General features: G+C 35.5%; 3 protein-coding genes across 4 annotated transcripts; 1 reads left to right on the forward strand and 2 right to left on the reverse strand.

Annotated features, from left to right (window-relative positions):
* The first annotated feature begins 328 nt into the window (after positions 1 to 328).
* LOC133682169 (ribonuclease E/G-like protein, chloroplastic) lies at positions 329 to 9,090 on the forward strand. Of its 2 annotated transcripts, XM_062105444.1 has the most exons (14): positions 329 to 646; positions 724 to 815; positions 950 to 1,140; positions 1,644 to 1,896; positions 1,984 to 3,101; positions 3,325 to 3,642; positions 3,754 to 3,795; positions 4,345 to 4,469; positions 5,467 to 5,614; positions 6,166 to 6,238; positions 7,090 to 7,202; positions 7,493 to 7,612; positions 7,780 to 7,935; positions 8,599 to 9,090. In XM_062105444.1, exons 1-14 carry the CDS (start codon positions 558 to 560, stop codon positions 8,776 to 8,778), a joined length of 3,018 nt encoding a protein of 1,005 aa, XP_061961428.1. In that variant the 5' UTR covers positions 329 to 557; the 3' UTR covers positions 8,779 to 9,090. The 2 variants fall into 2 exon arrangements, with proteins under 2 accessions (XP_061961428.1, XP_061961429.1); XM_062105445.1 differs by lacking the exons at positions 329 to 646; positions 724 to 815; positions 950 to 1,140 and having other exon boundaries at positions 1,690 to 1,896; positions 1,973 to 3,101.
* A 1,248-nt stretch (positions 9,091 to 10,338) lies between these two features.
* On the reverse strand, positions 10,339 to 12,516 carry LOC133682171 (uncharacterized). The gene has a single exon (XM_062105446.1). The coding sequence runs from the start codon at positions 12,301 to 12,303 to the stop codon at positions 10,570 to 10,572; it is 1,734 nt and encodes a 577-aa protein (XP_061961430.1). The 5' UTR covers positions 12,304 to 12,516; the 3' UTR covers positions 10,339 to 10,569.
* Positions 12,517 to 14,530: 2,014 nt separating this feature from the next.
* LOC133681412 (U-box domain-containing protein 15) lies at positions 14,531 to 17,040 on the reverse strand. Its single transcript, XM_062104454.1, has 2 exons — positions 16,637 to 17,040; positions 14,531 to 15,605 (listed from the first exon to the last, which is right to left on the reverse strand). Exons 1-2 carry the CDS (start codon positions 16,948 to 16,950, stop codon positions 14,780 to 14,782), a joined length of 1,140 nt encoding a protein of 379 aa, XP_061960438.1. The 5' UTR covers positions 16,951 to 17,040; the 3' UTR covers positions 14,531 to 14,779.
* Positions 17,041 to 17,856: the final 816 nt, after the last annotated feature.

The raw sequence follows: 17,856 nt of genomic DNA on the forward strand, positions 1-17,856 counted from the left end.
TTTTTTTATTATATAACTAAATTAAAAAGTAAGTTATTTAACTCATTGGATATGTTTATATGTTTGGTAAATATATTATATCATTGTTTCAATGTTTAATAACTAAAAAATTTTAAGAAATTTTATATTAATTTTTTTTCTTATCTAATCCGTAGTAAACAAGCATGAGCTGCATGACCTAAACCCTTATACTGGGTTCATAACCATTTTAACACTGCATTTTTTAATTAGATGAAAAAACAAAAAGTCTCGCTCGTGTACACAATGGTAACACGTGTGACACACAAGGCGCCAAGCTAATTTTATCATCACCATCATCAGCTTCCTTCCTCTGTATTCACAAAATCCCTTTCTATTCTATTTTCTATCCATCCGCAGACCACAATTTCAAGTTTTCCTGTTAAATGACAAAACAACCCAAATCGCCACTCCCAAATTACAACCACCTTATCAGCCCCAATGCCTTCTTCTTCCTCTTCTTTGCTTCTTCTTCAACCCTACAGCCTGTGCTTCACCACTGAACTCCAACCAAACAAGAGGAGAGCTTCATCGTAATCATGGACATCTCCTCGGAGGCTCGGCCGCCCCTCCACCTCCACCTCCACCGCCCACGCACGCCCTCATGCCACTTGTTTCATTTTTCACCGTAAGTTACTTCTAATTAATTTTCATTTTTTAGGAACTTTCAAAACCAGCTTCCATTTTACTCTTTAATTGAAGCAGGCATGGCTTGTCTCGAAGAAATGTTGTCTTTAAAATCGCGCAGAATCCTCCTCCTCCTCCCCCACCCGCCCATGCCATATCTGCAAAGAAAGGTTATTTTTTTTTTTATTTCCAAATTTCAATGAATTATTATGAATGCAGTGTCAATTACAGGCATTGTTGTTGGGCATAATCATTTCTGCTACTTGTTAAAATGAATGGCTGATGTGATTTTTATTTTTCTCAGGAAATTATTCAAATAATGCTGTTTGTCAAGAAGGATTGTGTGAGCTAGTTTGGACTGTAGAAGCTGATTTGGCACCTGGTCAGCTTCTTTACGTTACCGGGGATCCTATTGTATTAGGCTGTTGGGATCCGGAAATGGCTATCTTAATGCATCCCATTTCACATCCAAACTTGTGGGAAGCTCAAGTCACGGTAATTTGAATCAAAGATAATGATGTGAAGAATGGACGTTCCCATTTTCTGACAAATGAAAGTTCTTTAAAATCCCAGAGAAGATAACTAATTATCAGATTTATTTTATTGATTGTTCATTTTAATTGTACAAGTATTCAAAATTTTATTTATTTGTTGGACGAAAAACAAATCTCTTAAAATTTTTCATTTTTTTTTTCTGTTGTGTGATTTGTTTATTATAAGCACTACAAAGAGTCTGTCCTTGTGTTTATTGTGGATTCCATACTTATATAGTAGTGAGAAATATTAACTCCTTTTCTATGGTTGAGTTTTATTGGAACAATTTGGTATCCGTGTGTACTGTTGACAGCATCCTGAAAACAAAAATATTGATCCATTTTGTGCTCGGCTTGACAGTATGCTCCTTGCTTTTTCACTTGAGTTTGGTACGAGATACTTTATCAATTCTCAATTCTGCACTCGCTTCTTATCACCCTAAATCACCATTTTGTGCTCGGCAGGTACCTTGCGGTGTAAATTTCAAGTATAATTATTTTGTAAGAGAAAAAACATGGCCTTCATGCAATGTCACTTGGAGACCCGGACCTGAATTTTCTTTGTCAGTACCTGCGACTGTAAAACAAGATAGAAAAATTATGGTGAGGGATTCATGGACTAAGTTTAATACTGAGAGGTCTCCAGATCATTTATGGGGTTCATGGATAGAGGAGAGATATCTACCATTGGAACCTTCAAATTGTGCTCCAACCAGAGGTAATATCCATATCTTGGCAATTGAGTATATGTAGATTCTTCCTTAACATGTTTATGAACACTCAAATGCTTCCAGTGCTTTGACAGATGAACTTGTGATTGCAAAACAACTTAAGATTAATTTCAAAGAGCCAAAGGCATTCCTGAATGATCTCAAAGTCAACAAAAAATCTCGCACCAACGATGAGGATTACCTAACAGCAACATATGATTGCCCAAACTCAGTTTTCCATGAAAGAGACCAACCTCTCGAGGAACCCTGGTTACTCCAATCACCTGTTATCTCTGTTGTCTTTAAGGACAAATTGACACAAGATGTGTCAAAAAATAGTGACACTGTGGAAGATGGTCTGAAGAAATTCAAGGTTAATGATCAGGGTATAAAAGTGAAAGACAAGTTGTCTGCTAATGGGAGCAATCTGAATTTGAAAGATGATTCAGTTTCTACTGTCATACTGATTAGTTCTTCAATATGTACAATGCAAAGGATAGCTGTATTGGAAGATGACAAATTGGTTGAATTACTTCTGGAACCAGTTAAAAACACCGTGCTCTGTGATAGTGTGTATATAGGGGTGGTCACAAAACTTGTCCCCCACATGGGTGGTGCATTTGTAAATATTGGGAGCTCAAGACCTTCTCTTATGGACATAAAGCAAAACAGGGAACCATTCATATTCCCTCCATTTTGTCAGAGGACAAAGAAAGGAGAAGTCAATGGTTCTGTGCTCAAAGCCTTTGAAGAGCATCCTGCTGCCCACGAAAATGAACACACATCACATGATGTTGAAGTCATTGACGATGTTTCAGAATTTGTCTTTCACGGTGATTTGGCCCCATTTCTGCATGATGATCATGAGGAGCATGAAGTTGATGATGATTTTGATGTTTCAGAAGTTAAGGAAAATGTTAATGGCAGTATAGTTGATTATGGTGAAGTGGATGCTGATTTTGAGCAGTTCCTCGATGGAAGGGAGCACCATTTGGAAGGTGACACTGTCAGCCATTCTACAGTTGAAACAGAACCTAACTATCCTCCAGTATCTCATCAAGATATAAAGGATGCTAAGCATACGTTAACTAGTGAAAACAAGTGGTCTCAAGTTCGTAAAGGCACAAAAGTTATTGTTCAAGTTGTCAAGGAGGGATTGGGTACAAAAGGCCCAACAGTGACTGCTTATCCAAAACTAAGAAGCAGATTCTGGGTATGTTCTGCCTAGCACAACACCCCACCCCACCCCACCCCTCCCAATGAAATTTATTCGTCATTAAGTGCTTTTATTTATTTCACTCCCCCCCCTTCATCATTAAGTGCTTTTATTTATTTCACCCCCCCCCCCCAAAAAAAAAAAATTAATTAATTAATTCTGTCATATTTTGAACTCACTGTACTGGTTGCTTGCCTGAACTATTTTCTCTGCATTGAAGATATTGATCACACGTTGCGATAGAATTGGGGTTTCCAAAAAAGTTTCTGGAGTTGAGCGTACACGCCTCAAAGTTATAGCAAAAACTTTGCAGCCACCGGGTTTTGGTCTAACTGTAAGAACTGTTGCTGCTGGTCATTCATTTGAGGAATTGCAGAAGGACTTGGAAGGTTTGCTTTCAACTTGGAAAAGTATAATGGAACATGCAAAATCTGCTGCTCTTGCTGAAGATGAAGGTGTGGAGGGGGCCATTCCTGTTGTACTGCACAGGGCAATGGGTCAAACGCTCTCTGTTGTCCAGGATTATTTTAGTGAAAAGGTAATTTACTTGCTTATTGCGACTCCTGCACCTGTATTCTTCTATATGACGGTTTACTATGTCTCAAGACTTCACACAATGATTCTATTCTTTATTATACTTCATCTCCAGGTTAGGAAAATGATGGTGGACTCTCCGAGGACGTATCATGAGGTATGCCATTGATTTCCTTACTAATTAGGAATCTATGAGTCTCTTGCTCATGCCTCTGCACACAAATGCTTTTACTTATTGTTTTCCCCTATGTTGCTAATTGATGGGGAAAGGGGTGAATGCCTGGATACTCGTGATTGTTCTTACATGGATATAGTTTTGCATTATGTTTGGTGTGGACATGTTTGGTATGATATATTCAACAAAGGAGGATTCTTATTAAATGTGGGCTTATAGGTATATGTCCATCGTTTAATTTCATATTCTATTCTCTAACTACTATATTTAGGAGAATTTAAGAGGTGGAGTTAATTCCAAACAGCTATAGTTGGCTAAAACTCTCTTGCATCTAATTGATAAACGTAACATTAATCAGTTTGCTTCAATTGCAAAGGAAAAGTACTTTATCAAGTTACTATAATTCCTATCTTTATCTTATTGGAATGCTATAATATAGCCAATTTCTGAAAATTTAATTATACATGTTACAGCTTTTTCTTCTTTGCATTGAAACATGTAATGTCACTTTTGTATGCTTTCTTTCCCCAGGTTACTAACTACCTCCAGGAAATTGCTCCTGATCTTTGTGGACGAGTCGAGTTGTATGATAAAAGAACTCCTCTTTTTGATGAATTCAAAATCGAAGAAGAGATCAATAATATCCTTAGTAAAAGGTGAGGATTCATTGATGTCACTTTTGTGGTCACATGTCTTTTGTGGCTTCATGGTAATGTTTGTTCCAATAGGGCTCTTAGACATATCTAGTTTTTTTACTCATGCTATGTTGTAGGTCAGGTCTTTTTTTTTTCAACCTTAAAAAAAATATAAAGACGATAGGAAGTCAAAAATTAGATTCACACCGGCTGAAACGCATTTAAAATATTTAAATGTTGATATATTGGATGACATTTTTTTTCAAAAAATATTTAGATGACGGTATATTGGATCAGCTCGGGCCAACCATTAATCTATGATCTAGAGTATGAGATCGTGATAAAACTATTGAACCCATATTGAAACAAATTAGGAAGCTCAATTATAATGAACCAAATATTGAAGGCTGAAAGCGGGAATATTTTTTTTAAAAAGGATAAAAAAAAATTGACTCAAGAAGCCATTGTAGTCAGGCTTTGAGAATTTTGATTTTAAAGGCAATAAAGTCATTACATTGTGCTTAAAAAAGTGAAATAGTAAAAAGGCTTCTATACTATGGTTAATTGTTTTTTTTTCTTTCAAAGGCAATCAAGTAAAAATTATGAAAAGACCAAGATACCTCTAAACAATTATAGAATGACAAATGAACACTGTAAAAAGACTAAATGCTGTTTCTTTATGATGTTTTTGAAGGGCAAAAATGTAAATCCATTGTTCCAATCCATCATGGATTCTTTTCCCACCCCACGTCAATTAGGTTCTGTTAATTCTTCAATAGCTTCTCCTTCGGTTTCTCATGGTTATCTTTGCCACAAGCCTAAATGTGTAATGAGTTGAAAAATCATGATCCTGTTAAGTGGGTAGCACCACCTATTTGTAGTCATTTCAAATCCGCTCACCTAAAGTGGCTAATCCTCTATATATGGTGTTTTAAATCTACATGGCCTACCTTTTCAATGGAGCTTCGTTGTATCTCTTTCCGATGCTATTGATCTCTATTACATCGCTTTTCTTCAGGGTTCCACTATCTAGTGGAGGTTCTCTGGTGATTGAACAAACAGAGGCATTAGTCTCAATTGATGTGAATGGGGGACATGTAATGCTTCGTCAAAGGACTTCACAAGAGAAAGCCATTCTAGACGTCAACCTTGCAGCTGCAAAACGAGTATGTTAGACACTGAAAATGACCCCCACTTTATATAAATAATCTTTGTGTTTGGTACAAACAGGTTAGTTTCTTCGTTGGCATTTATACTTGTACTGGCATAATTGATTATGGATCCAGAAATTCTTTCTGTGGTTCAATTTTATCAGTTGATTTCTCTCTATTTAAAAGTGCAAAGATCTGTTACTACTTTTTTAGGTTTCTTCCATTCCATTCAAATTAGTTTTGAAATTCTGCTGGTAATTGCGTTTATCATAGTGGTTACCAAAATCAATTCTTAGAAATGACTATCTTTTCCATTGCTTAATCAGTGATGCGAACACAGTCAAGAAACTAACATAGCATGATAAGTGAATTTTTCGCATTTGCCACTGGAGGGGGTCGAAAGGAAAAATGAACCGTTTTTTGTATACATGGGCATGTGTGATTTGAAAGACTTTGGGTAAAGTTTGATGATTTTCTTTTAGGATAAACTATCTAATTCTGCTGTCTATAATATGTTCAGTAAACCCTTGCATAAGTAGTATTTTAACAGAAATTATGCATTTCAGATTGCAAGGGAGTTAAGGCTGAGAGATATTGGTGGTATCATTGTAGTAGACTTCATTGATATGGCAGATGAATGTAAGTTGAATCCATGTAATCTGGTTCCTTGCATGTCAAATATCTTAGGATCCAGGGTAATAGATGCAGGGGTTAGACCTGCGATATCAAATTTGTGGATTATCTTGAAATCTGCAATATCAATTTGTGATTTTCAAACCATATTGCATTTCTTTCTGCTGTTATAAGAGCAAACAAACCACTTCCATCATGTTAGATAGGAGTTCTGCGTTGTTGATTATTGTGATAGTTAAGATATTTGTTTATTTTTAATAGAGAAAATTGATCCTTTTCCAATTCTGCTATATTACCACCGTGATATAGAAATCAAAACCAAGGAAATAACCGATTGTTACTGGTTTGCTCAGCTAGTGATCGGGGCTTTTGCACTAATCTAATTCAAATGTTCACTTGAAAACACCTACTTCAGTTCACCTACTTCAGTCCAATGACCTCCATACTGAACTTGAATCTTACTCTTAAGGTCTCAGGTAACTTTTTCAGAGCTTATGAGATTAGTTTGCAAGGGCAAATACTGCTGATAGATTACATGTTGACCTCTTGATAAGCTCTTTCCAACTAGAGTGAATCAATTATATTTAATAAAGGAACAGTTTAGAAGAAACATTGTGCTTGCTGTGAACCATGTTCGATAGCATTTACAATATAGGAGATTTTTTGGGCCATCAATAATAAGGATTAGTGTGAGTTGCTGTTGTAAGAGCTTAAGTGAGACATTTGCAATCTGCTTATTCTTTAAGGATTCGAATTTCCTCTTTGGGAAGTCTAGGAGAAATATCTTACTTCCTGTTATTATCATGCAAAGTGAATACATATTCCTTTTTTTTTTCTTTCCCGGCTATGCTTTGCAGCAAATAAGAGACTAGTTTATGAAGCAGTGAAGAGAGCTGTTGAGAGAGACCGGTCAACAGTGAAGGTTTCTGAATTGTCAAGTCATGGACTGATGGAAATAACAAGAAAGAGGGTATGTCCTGCTACTGTATATGGTTATCTTCTCTAAGGCATGTTAACAGCATCAAAGACACAACTGAGCCTTGTTCCATCCTATTGAGATCGAGCAGAATTCTGAGATTATAAATATACAGAAAAATCTTTATATATGAGGAATTCCACTTCAACTGATATGGAAACTATTTTGTCAAAGATAAATGAGCTCGCTATAATTTATTTGGATGTGATGATGTCTTGGCTCAGTGCTAGACCTAGTTCAACTGATATTAACAGTTACATCTGTTAATGCACTATGTTGGACAGGTTCGACCCAGTGTGACATTTATGATCAGTGAACCATGCACTTGCTGTCATGCAACTGGCAGAGTTGAAGCCTTAGAAACCTCCTTTTCTAAGATTGAACAAGAAATTTGTCGTTCGCTTGTAAGTATAGTTTTTAGTATCACATAAAACTCTTCTTATCGAGTCTCCATTGCTCTGTGGGTGTGGTGTGGCAACTCTTTGTTGCACCATGGGACTATCATGGTTTAAGACCTACAAAAAGACATTCTTATAACTGCTATTATCACTGTTATCACTTTTTTCTCCAGGCAACGATGGACCAGAAGGCAGACCATGAAAACCCAAAGACCTGGCCAAGATTTATATTGAGGGTTGACCATAACATGTGTAACTACCTAACTTCAGGAAAAAGGACAAGGCTTGCAGTCTTGAGTAGTTCCCTCAAAGTTTGGATTCTTTTGAAGGTATGCTCCATCAGGGATTACTTTTCTATATTTCTTTTCCGAAACTTTCACAAGAGTGAGATCTGTGGGTATTCTGCACTTTGAAAACTTTCAGCAGTTCCTGCACACTATTGAAAATTTTGCACTGACCATTTGCTTGGCTTTAAAATGAGTTTCTGCTTGCGTTGTAGCATTGTTTACAATAGACAACATGCATTCGGCCTCTGGTTTCATCTCTTAATTTAGGAAATGGGGCTATCTTCAACTTCCTCACGAAATTGAACTGTTTGAAGGAGATGGACATATATGTCTGATCAATACAACCATATCAAATCTCATAAATTATGGTGTTAAAAGAGGCCATGGCCAAGCTATATCTTAACATTAACCAGGATACAGTGGAATGAAAGAACTCTTTCTTCATCAAGTTCTGTTTTGGGGTTTCAAATGTAATTTGTAATACACTTTGGCAAGTGTAATGAATAGCTTATTTGTCTGCGGAAAAACTAACGTACTGATTGAATGCAGGATGGAACTTCTCAAAGTGTAAAGTCACTGGTTTTGAATTTTTTTTTTTTTTCACAAATGTTTACCAGTTTTGTTGTAGACTATGAGTAAATGCACCTCAGAGGTTAATCTTTGCAAATAACGTAAAAATCCTGAATGCTAATGCCAACTTGTCAGGTTGCTAGAGGTTTTACTAGAGGAGCATTTGAGGTGAAGCAATTTACAGATGACAAAACAAACAAAGATCAGCAACAGGTTGCTATATCAGTGCTCCGGCAAGCAGAGGCAAGAGCTAAAAAATCTGGAGGGAAAGTAACACTTGTTCCTGTGAAAAAAGGAAAGGCTGGTCGCAAATGAGATTCCTTCCCATCGGACTTTCCATTCTGTACTAACATGCAATTCTTTGTATAATGTAGAGAGGAGGGGGGGAAGCATATTTTATGCTAGCATTTTGGTGCCCTTCTTGGCTGATGGTGGACATAATACGTTTAAAAGGGTAATTCCTAGCCGATTCCAATCTGCCTTTCATTTTACTACTGAATTCCAACCATTTTTGTTCAAAGAACACATCTTTCTCTCTTGTATTTCATGTATTATTAACCAAAGAAATTCGGAAGCTAGTATTGTTTTGTTTCCATCCACCGAATAAAGGCATCCCCTGTTCACTAACAGCTAATGCTCAGAGACAATGCATCTTGGCATGCCCCCCTTTGCCTCCCCAATGGGGACAATGACACAACAGGACATCAACAACTAATAGAGAAAAAATAATTATCCTCCATGATTTCTCCATAAAATTCTACGTTCTTGGAAGCAAGATCATATGACCTAGGTATGTAAATGCCTCGTGTCTAAACACTCAAGGCCACATAAGCACCAGTCCATGTAATAACACACAACCATACATAATACTCACTCTCCTAAGCTTTTTTTGGTTATACTTTCATTTCTTCTTACATTTACTCATTTAAACATCGAAGGAGGTGATCAGCCCAAACACTTCAATCCGAGACAAGACAGCCGTGAAAAGGCCAAAATTAATCGGAATTCTTTACAATTTCATCAACTTTGATTCATAACTTGTTGGGAGACCATAAAAGTATTTTATCATATTCCAATCGGGCATGCAGTTTCAAATAAAGCAATGATTGAGTTGAGTCCTGCATCGACAAATGCAAGGGTTTATCTGAATATTTTCTTCTTTTTCGAAACTTTTGGATCAGTGCTGTCCTCAATTTATTATTTCTTGCATGCCGCACATCCTAGTTCAGAAGCCATTGAAGCAAATAAATTTGTTAGGTTCGATTCCCCAAGCAATATTTGATATGAATCTGGTCTCTTCTGGATCTAAGATTTTGAGTTTCCAAAAATTATCAATCAGCAAACATAAGATCAGCTAGAGCTACAAGAAATGACACCCACTAACATGTAGTAATGGAAAAACTCACATTTAAAACCACATTACCTTCCAGATTCTTGTCTCTACTTGAATTGCCACAAAAAACACTGAATTACTCACATTTAAAACCACATTACCTTCCAGATTCTTGTCTCTACTTGAATTGCCACAAAAACACTGAATTGAAATATATCATTACATGACTATCGGATGTCTGAGAAGTGTAAATTTCAAAATGTTAAAATGTTTTTCACTTAGATATACATCAAAATAATATATTTTTTTATTTTTTAAATTTAATTTTCATATCAATACGATCTAAAAACACAAAAAAAAAAAATTGAAAAAAAAAAATGAAGATTCGATGAAATGCAGCTTTAATCTCAATTCCAAACATGTCTACAAGTGGGATTCTAACCATTCTCTAATAGCAAAAAATAAATAGCAAATATCATCTTTGACAAGCTTCAATCTCAATTCCAAACATGTCTACAAGTAGGATTCTAACCATTCTCTAATAGCAAAAAATAAATAGCATATATTATCTTTGACAAGGTGAGAAAGGCACAGCATGATTGTTCACAAAGAGTGGAATGAAACAAAAACAAGTAACGAGACACAGATGATACTACTAGCTGATATTGTTCTACATTCTACAAATCTCATAAAGTGCCAGAACTATAAATAAGTTTTGGAGTTCCTCGAAGCAGCAAAGATGATGCTAAAAGTACAAGTGGATATACCAACAATTAACTGGCAGCAGCACTGCAAGTGTTAACACCATCTTTGCAATCGTTTGTGAGATCATTGAAAGTCTCGATCTGCTTTTTTCCTCTCAAGAAGACTTCTGTGTCAACAGAAATCCTCATATAACCATCAAATTCAACTGGAACACCTTTGTTAAGGGCCTTCGTCTCCGAATACCACTCGCTGTTCTCGTCCCAGAGATCTTTATACTCGTCGAGAAAATGGGTAGTATACTTGTCCTTTAAAGGGTCAAAGAAGGATGTGTCAGGTTCATTTGTCGCAATGTAGACGTGCCTCCCCTCTTCAAGTTTGTTCGCCAAGGTTGAGAGAAGCGCGTTGGGAGAGGTATCCGCTGCAAGATTAGGCCACAGCTCCTTGTTCCTTGCCTTATCCCCTCTCTCAATATGAACAGCATCATAATCCCAGTTCAATTTCGAGGCAATTGTACTCACAATATCCATCAACCTCCTTGATTTCCATATCAGATGCCACGGCCTTTGAATGACAGCCTCGGTCTCTCCTTCACACACTCTGTACCAGTAATTATCAGGTTCAACAGATCCAAACTTCCTCATAATCAAAGTATCTTTTACACTTGTAAGCTTCATAGGCGTGACCCTGACATCCTCGACGAGATGAAGACTCAACCGGTCTTTTTTATGCCATTTATCCCAATCATCCCAAAACTGAGAGTGGTCCAAAACCGATGCAGCTTCCCTCAAATGCTCAAAATCAAAATAAAACCTAAAATCTTTTGCTTCCTCATCCTGATTTGAAGAAGAGTACATCCAATTCAAACAAAGAGACAGATCCATAACCAGTGTCCGATTCAGATACTGTGCTTCACCCAAAGCACACAAGAAACTCCACAGGTAATGATTCATACTCTTACATCTATCACCTCCACCATTATAAAGCAAATACTTCCCGCGACTAAACGAATTCTCCGACTCAACCACCGGAAGCGCGTCATTCACAGTCTCCCCAACAACAGGCAACAAGGGCTGTCCCGCTTCTTGTTTCCCTGGTGTTTTCTCAAACCCAGGTTTCTGATTCTTCTTCTTCTTCCTAGCATTCACACCCGAATGATAGTCCCCAATCCCCACAACACTAAGCGTACAATTCTCCGACCTAGCTATAACAAATCGCCTATAATCCTTATAAAAAGCAGCAGTTTTGCCTTCCTTGGGCCTAAACCTCCAGCCCATATCACAAGTAGAATCATTAGACCCAGAAACAGGCTTCCCAAACCGATAAAAATGTATATCCTTGAACTCCTCAATCACCCTTTTCATCAACATATGAAACAATTCAGGATCCCTACAGTCCAAGGGACCTTCACAGGTCTCCGACGCCGTCGTAGCGGCACCATCAGGATTAACATTACCATCATCAGCATTAACACTAGCAATGCTGGAGGTGGTGTCAACATCAGTAATGTTGATGAAATTGGAAAAAGCAGTCTGATTTGAGGCCATGAAATCCTCCCCAGTTCTGACAACAGTGTCGTCAGATTTGAAGGTGGCATTGGAATTGGAAGTGAGGAAACTAGTGATCTTTGTAGAAGGGTGAAACAGAGGGTCCTCAGGCTCGTAAGTAGCAGCGATGATGGTGAAAATGAGAACCCCGACAACAAAGAAAGTGAAGCAGAGATTTCCTATCATGGCTAAAGCATTTTGTCCTATGTTTTCTGGTCTGAAGCTTCCACTTCTTGATAACGTCGACCGACCCAACATTTTTTTTTTCCCTGTTTTTTAACTAAAAATAATCTAACAGCTAGGTGTTTGCTACTAGTAGTAGTAGTAGTAGACGAAGAAGAAGAAATGGAGAGTGAAAAAAGACAGATGGGGGCGTAGATCTACAAAATCAAAGCAATGTGAAGAAGAAGAAGAAGAAGAAGAAGGAAAGTGAGATCTAAATCTAAATCTAAATATAATAATAAACTCACCCCAATGATTTTTTATGGAGCTTAGGAGGTGTTTGCGATATTTTTGTTTTTTAAAATAATTTTTTAAAAAATAATATTTTTTTATTTTTTAAAATTTATTTTTTATATTCATGTATTAAAATGATTTTAAAAAATTAATTTAAAATAAAAAAAATCAATAAAATTTACTCCCAAACGGTAAATAAATAAATTTAAAGCAGGAGATTATTTTTTCTTAAGAAAGAAATAAATTAACCATTTAAAAGAAGTAGTGGGGGTGATGGAAAAGTCGTCTTATCGTATCAGCCTATGATGTTTCCACGTGGATCATCGATTGATGGACCGTTTTGAGTCTTCAGAAGTTTATTATTTATTTATTTATTTATTTGTACATCTACACGAGCATAGAGTGGAGAGAGAAGAAGACAACCACCGACAATGGCAAAGCTGTAAAACCACCCCATTTCTAAGGTTTTTCTCTCCCGTCTTTAATTAATTTAAAAATTGTATTCTCTACTTGTATATCATATTTTAATTCAAAAAATAAATGAATCCTTTTAATTATCATACCAATGTTTTTTTTATATATATCATAAATAGGATCCTATCATTTACAATTAATTGTTAAGACCATCAAGCAATTAAAATTATTATGTGATAGTTAGGGAAACAATAAAGTTATACTACCTCGTACAAAATCAAATTACACTCACCTCCTTTTGAAAGATTCCAAGGACAAAAAAAAAAAAAGTGTTAAAGCAACCTTTTGGTATTGTGTTTCAATCAAATTTAATTTTTTTAAAAAAATTATTTTTTTCATATTTTTAGATTATTTTGACTGATATAAAAATTAAATTTTTAAAAAATAATAATAAAAATATTATTTTCATGTATTTTCAAGTAAAAAATACTTTAAAATCAACCACTATTACACTTTCAAACATTTTCTAAAAATATAAAAAACTTACCGGCAATAAAACTATGGGGATATGATAATTAGATATGATAATTATTTTTTTTTATGCTGATACCTCGATGGAATTCTAAATTAATTTTGAATATAATAAAAAATCTATTAATGTTATAGATATGTTTTTCGTGTTTATTTTTAATTAAGACACACAAATATATATATATATATATATATATAACCCTTATTTTTTATTTTTTATTTTTATTTTATCTTTGATATTATTCCTTTTTCTCAAGAACAAATAAATCTTATTTTTATAAATACATCATACAAATACAATTTATTTATATAAAATATATAAAAGGAGAAAAAATATAGATAAACTACAACAATTTCTTTGAAATATTATAAAATTTTTAAAAAATATAACTATTATTTTAAAAAAATATGAACTTAACAATTCAAAAAAAAAAAAAAGGTTGATACAATCTAACTATCCCAACCTATAAAAACGATTTTGAGTGCTTAAACTGACATAATTTTTAATAATTGAGTGTTTAATTTTTAATTCTGTTCAATATGTATATTTGATCTTCATTTTTTTTTCTCACAATAAAGTGTTTAAGTGAATATATGTTAACCAATATTAATGTGTTCATCACATCTAATATAATATTTAGAGCTAACATCATGACAACAAGTTAATGTTAGGAAAATGTTTTTTTCTATAATAATAATAATAATAATTTTCTAATTCTCAACTAGGTTATGAACAGTTTTTTTTTTTTTCTCTCATTTACAGGTTGTCCTGTCAACAGAAAAGAAGGGCCCAATCTCTGCTCTTTGTGATCCTCAACGTGTATTGAGCAATGCAAGCAATCGTCTCCTAGAAAGAAAGACTTCACAACTCACCTCAGGTTTTTTGGCTAAGCTTTAAGCCAAGCACACAACTTGATCCGTAAAAAGCCTTCATGTTACTGCCCTTGCAAAATCACACAGCTTGCAACTGCAGAGTTTCTAATTTAAAGCCCTGCCACAACTATTTTGCTAACAAAGTATTGGATCAGCAGTACTTTGTGCTACATCTCCTAAATGATCATTGAGAGGAAATGTACATGAAACATCGAAAGAAAGAGATTTTCATATATACATGATCTTGCTCGCGATATACAACACACTGTTGAGGTCACAATTTCACTTCAAAATAGTAGCTCAGCCTAGTCAATTCTAACTCACTGTATTACTCTGTTCATTCCAACTTTCTTCTATGGCGATACAAGATGGGCACAACAGTTTTAACTGGCCAAACTAAATACAGATTCAGATTAAAACTCTGACCTGTGTTACTTTCAAATTTCCGATTTGAACCAATTTATTTAGATGGAATCTTTGAAGGTGTGCATGATGCGGCCCTATGCTGGATGCTGTTCATGCTGAGCTCCATACTTCTTTGAACCATGTCTTGTAGCAACCTCTTGGCAGTTTCAGCAGCTTTATCTGAGCCATCAACTCGTGTAGCAATGTTGTAGACAATTCTCTCCAACACTGACGATGACAATCTCTTCTCCTGAGGTGTATCTCTGAGCAAGTCTAAAAGAGTACGAGCTCTATCTTGAGCTTTAGAGGTACCCTCCACTGTCAGTCGCAGAAGACCTGGGATTGCACCCTCTTTAAGAATTAGTTCCCGATACTTTTCTCGGCAGCTCTGGCACAAAGAGAGCAAAGCTCCAACAGCATGTTCTGTACTAACAAGTGATCCATCTTCAACAGTTTCTACTAACGTTAAAATCCCGCCATCTGAGTCTGTGATGGCAATTCGTCCTTCTTCAGAGTTTGAGAGGATTTCAAGCAGGGCTGTAGCTTTCTCGGCAAACTTGGAATATTTCTTGCATTCTTTGAGGAGGTTGATGAGAGGGGAAACCGCTTTACCATCCACAATAGGATATATATTCTCAGCGCAGGACGAGAGGTTGTGTAGGACTGTGACAGCATCAACTTTCCCTTGAACACTCCCAGAGCTGAGGATCTGAACCAGAAGGGGTGCAGCTCCAGAAGCTGCAATGATTGGTTTGTTAGGTTCAGCAGCCGACAGTGTCAAAATGGAAGCAGCAGCTAATTCCCTTAAACTACCATTCTGCAACTTGAGAAGTTCCACAAGCGGGGGGACAGCACCAGCTGTCACTATCTTCACCTTATTTCTGGTATACAAAACATATAAAAAGGAATGAAATGGGATACAATGACTGCATATCTAAATGTCTTCTAAAGTATAGCACACCAGTCAATGAAGACAGAATGAGTAAGGAAGGACATGCATTTCCCAAAGTAAGGAACTATCACATGAAAGAAAAATAGAAAACGAAATCAAGAAAATATCCAATTATAATCTGCAGATGTAATATTCTGTCACAGCTTACCATGACTGACCCAAAATTTCTTTGACCAGAAAACAGGTACTTAGTTCAATGGTGGAAAGGAGAAAAGGGTACTTCCTTCCTGATGCCAGAAGGCTACTGCTGTAGTTAAAACGATATGACAAGAACATTAAAATTGACGTCTGCATACCAAACCAGAACTATCATGACCAAACTCGTTATGTAAGTGTGTAAATGAACCCAGTTCATCTTGTGATCAAAGAACTGAACTAAAACATTGCTCTCTTGGTCCAGAAGCAAATGGTAAAGTGATTTAAAAAAAAAAAAAAAGTGGAGGCATTGAGACTCAAAAGAGTGAATAATTTAAGTCCGAAAAGAACTGATCTTCAACCACTACCAATCCTCAACGAAAACCACCAAGAAAAAGAACCAATAAAGCCCTCTCCACTGGCATTCCATCTCCACACACAGTAATTAGTATATTAAAGAACACAACCGAAAGGCAAAGGTATTTAAATCGCTAAAATCTTCCAATTTTCTCCATTTTGGACCTCAAAAAACTTGCTTTATTTTTTGTTTTCCCATCATAAGACCCCAACGCAACTAATCAACTAAGACATTCAATTCTTTCACTAGCTTCAAAACTCACGACTACAACAATAGATATATCAAGGATAGCTTTCACCTTTGATTCTTCATTTCTTCATCTATCAATAGTTGTCACTAAAATTAACAATCATTTACAAAAATTAGAAGTAAGGAAAGGAAAGGCCCTGACTTTAATGGAAAACAGAAATAAATAACATGACAAAAGAAAAAAGGAAAAGGGTAAGAGAGAGAGAGAAACGAGATACCGTTCATTTCTAACAGCGAGATTGAGGAGAGCAAGAAGAGAGGCATGGCGGGCATCAGAGTTGGGAGAGAGAAGCATAAAAATGAGAGGCTGAATAACCCCAGCAGCTGCAAGTTTGGTGCGAGTCTTTGCAGATGATTTCCTGACGAGCTTCCTTATGTCTCTGGCTGCTTCTATTTGGGTTTTGAGATCTCCACTCATGAGTCTCTCTGATAATTCCACTATCTGGGTTTGCTTCCTCAGGTTCCATGCCTCTTCTTCTTGGTTACTCGATACTTTTACTGTTGTCTCCTCTTCTTCCTCTTCTTCGCCCATTGTTGTTGGTGCTGTGACTCTGATGGAGGAGAAAGTTTCTTTTTCTTGGTTTTTGTTTATCCTTTTCGTTAATTAAGGTTTTGGTCTTGTCTGAAACGACCTGTAGTAAAGGACACCTATCTTTCTTCCTATTTTTTATAATAAGACAGGATATTAAATTAAAATTAAAAATAAAATAAAAAATCATCAGTAATACACTGTAGCACGAGGGGAAGCATTGGATTCAGACCGTGTTTTTTTTTTTTACTCCTTTAAATTCTTTATGTCACTTTTCTTTTTTAATTTATTTAGAATTGAATTTGATAATTTAATCTAGTTAACAACATCATATGAGTTTTTTTTATATTATCAAAAAAATATTCCACTATTGATACTTAATTTGACAAAAACAAAAAATTATTTTTTATTAATTAAAAATAATTAAAACTTTAAAAATAAAAATTGACTCTACAAAAAACCAGTCTCTTTTTTTTAACCACACATAATGCACGTTTTTAATTATTTCAATTTCCAAAGTGTTATTTTTTTCATCATTGTTTATAAGGTTTTTTATTTTAATAAAAAGCTTCATGTTGTTCATGTTTCTATCCATGTAACACCCTTAAATTATAGTATCATGAAATCTCAAACATTTTTTTACTAATGTCAAGTATTGAATAATATATCTAAGATTATGCGGTTTTATTTTTTTTAAATTTCGGCTGAGTTTCCTTTGTTTTCTGATGTTACCAAGTTATCGACTAGACTTCATTCAATTACAATACTCAAAACTTCCACTTTGATCCAACCATCCTGGATCATATCCCATCTCATCAAATAATATTTCATATAACTATACTTCATTGTATTTTCTCAACCTTACACCATCAACAAATAACACATTAATTACAAACAATTATAAACTCA

The sequence above is a fragment of the Populus nigra genome, chromosome 2 (assembly GCF_951802175.1).
Source record: "Populus nigra chromosome 2, ddPopNigr1.1, whole genome shotgun sequence".
Taxonomy (NCBI): Eukaryota; Viridiplantae; Streptophyta; class Magnoliopsida; order Malpighiales; family Salicaceae; genus Populus; species Populus nigra.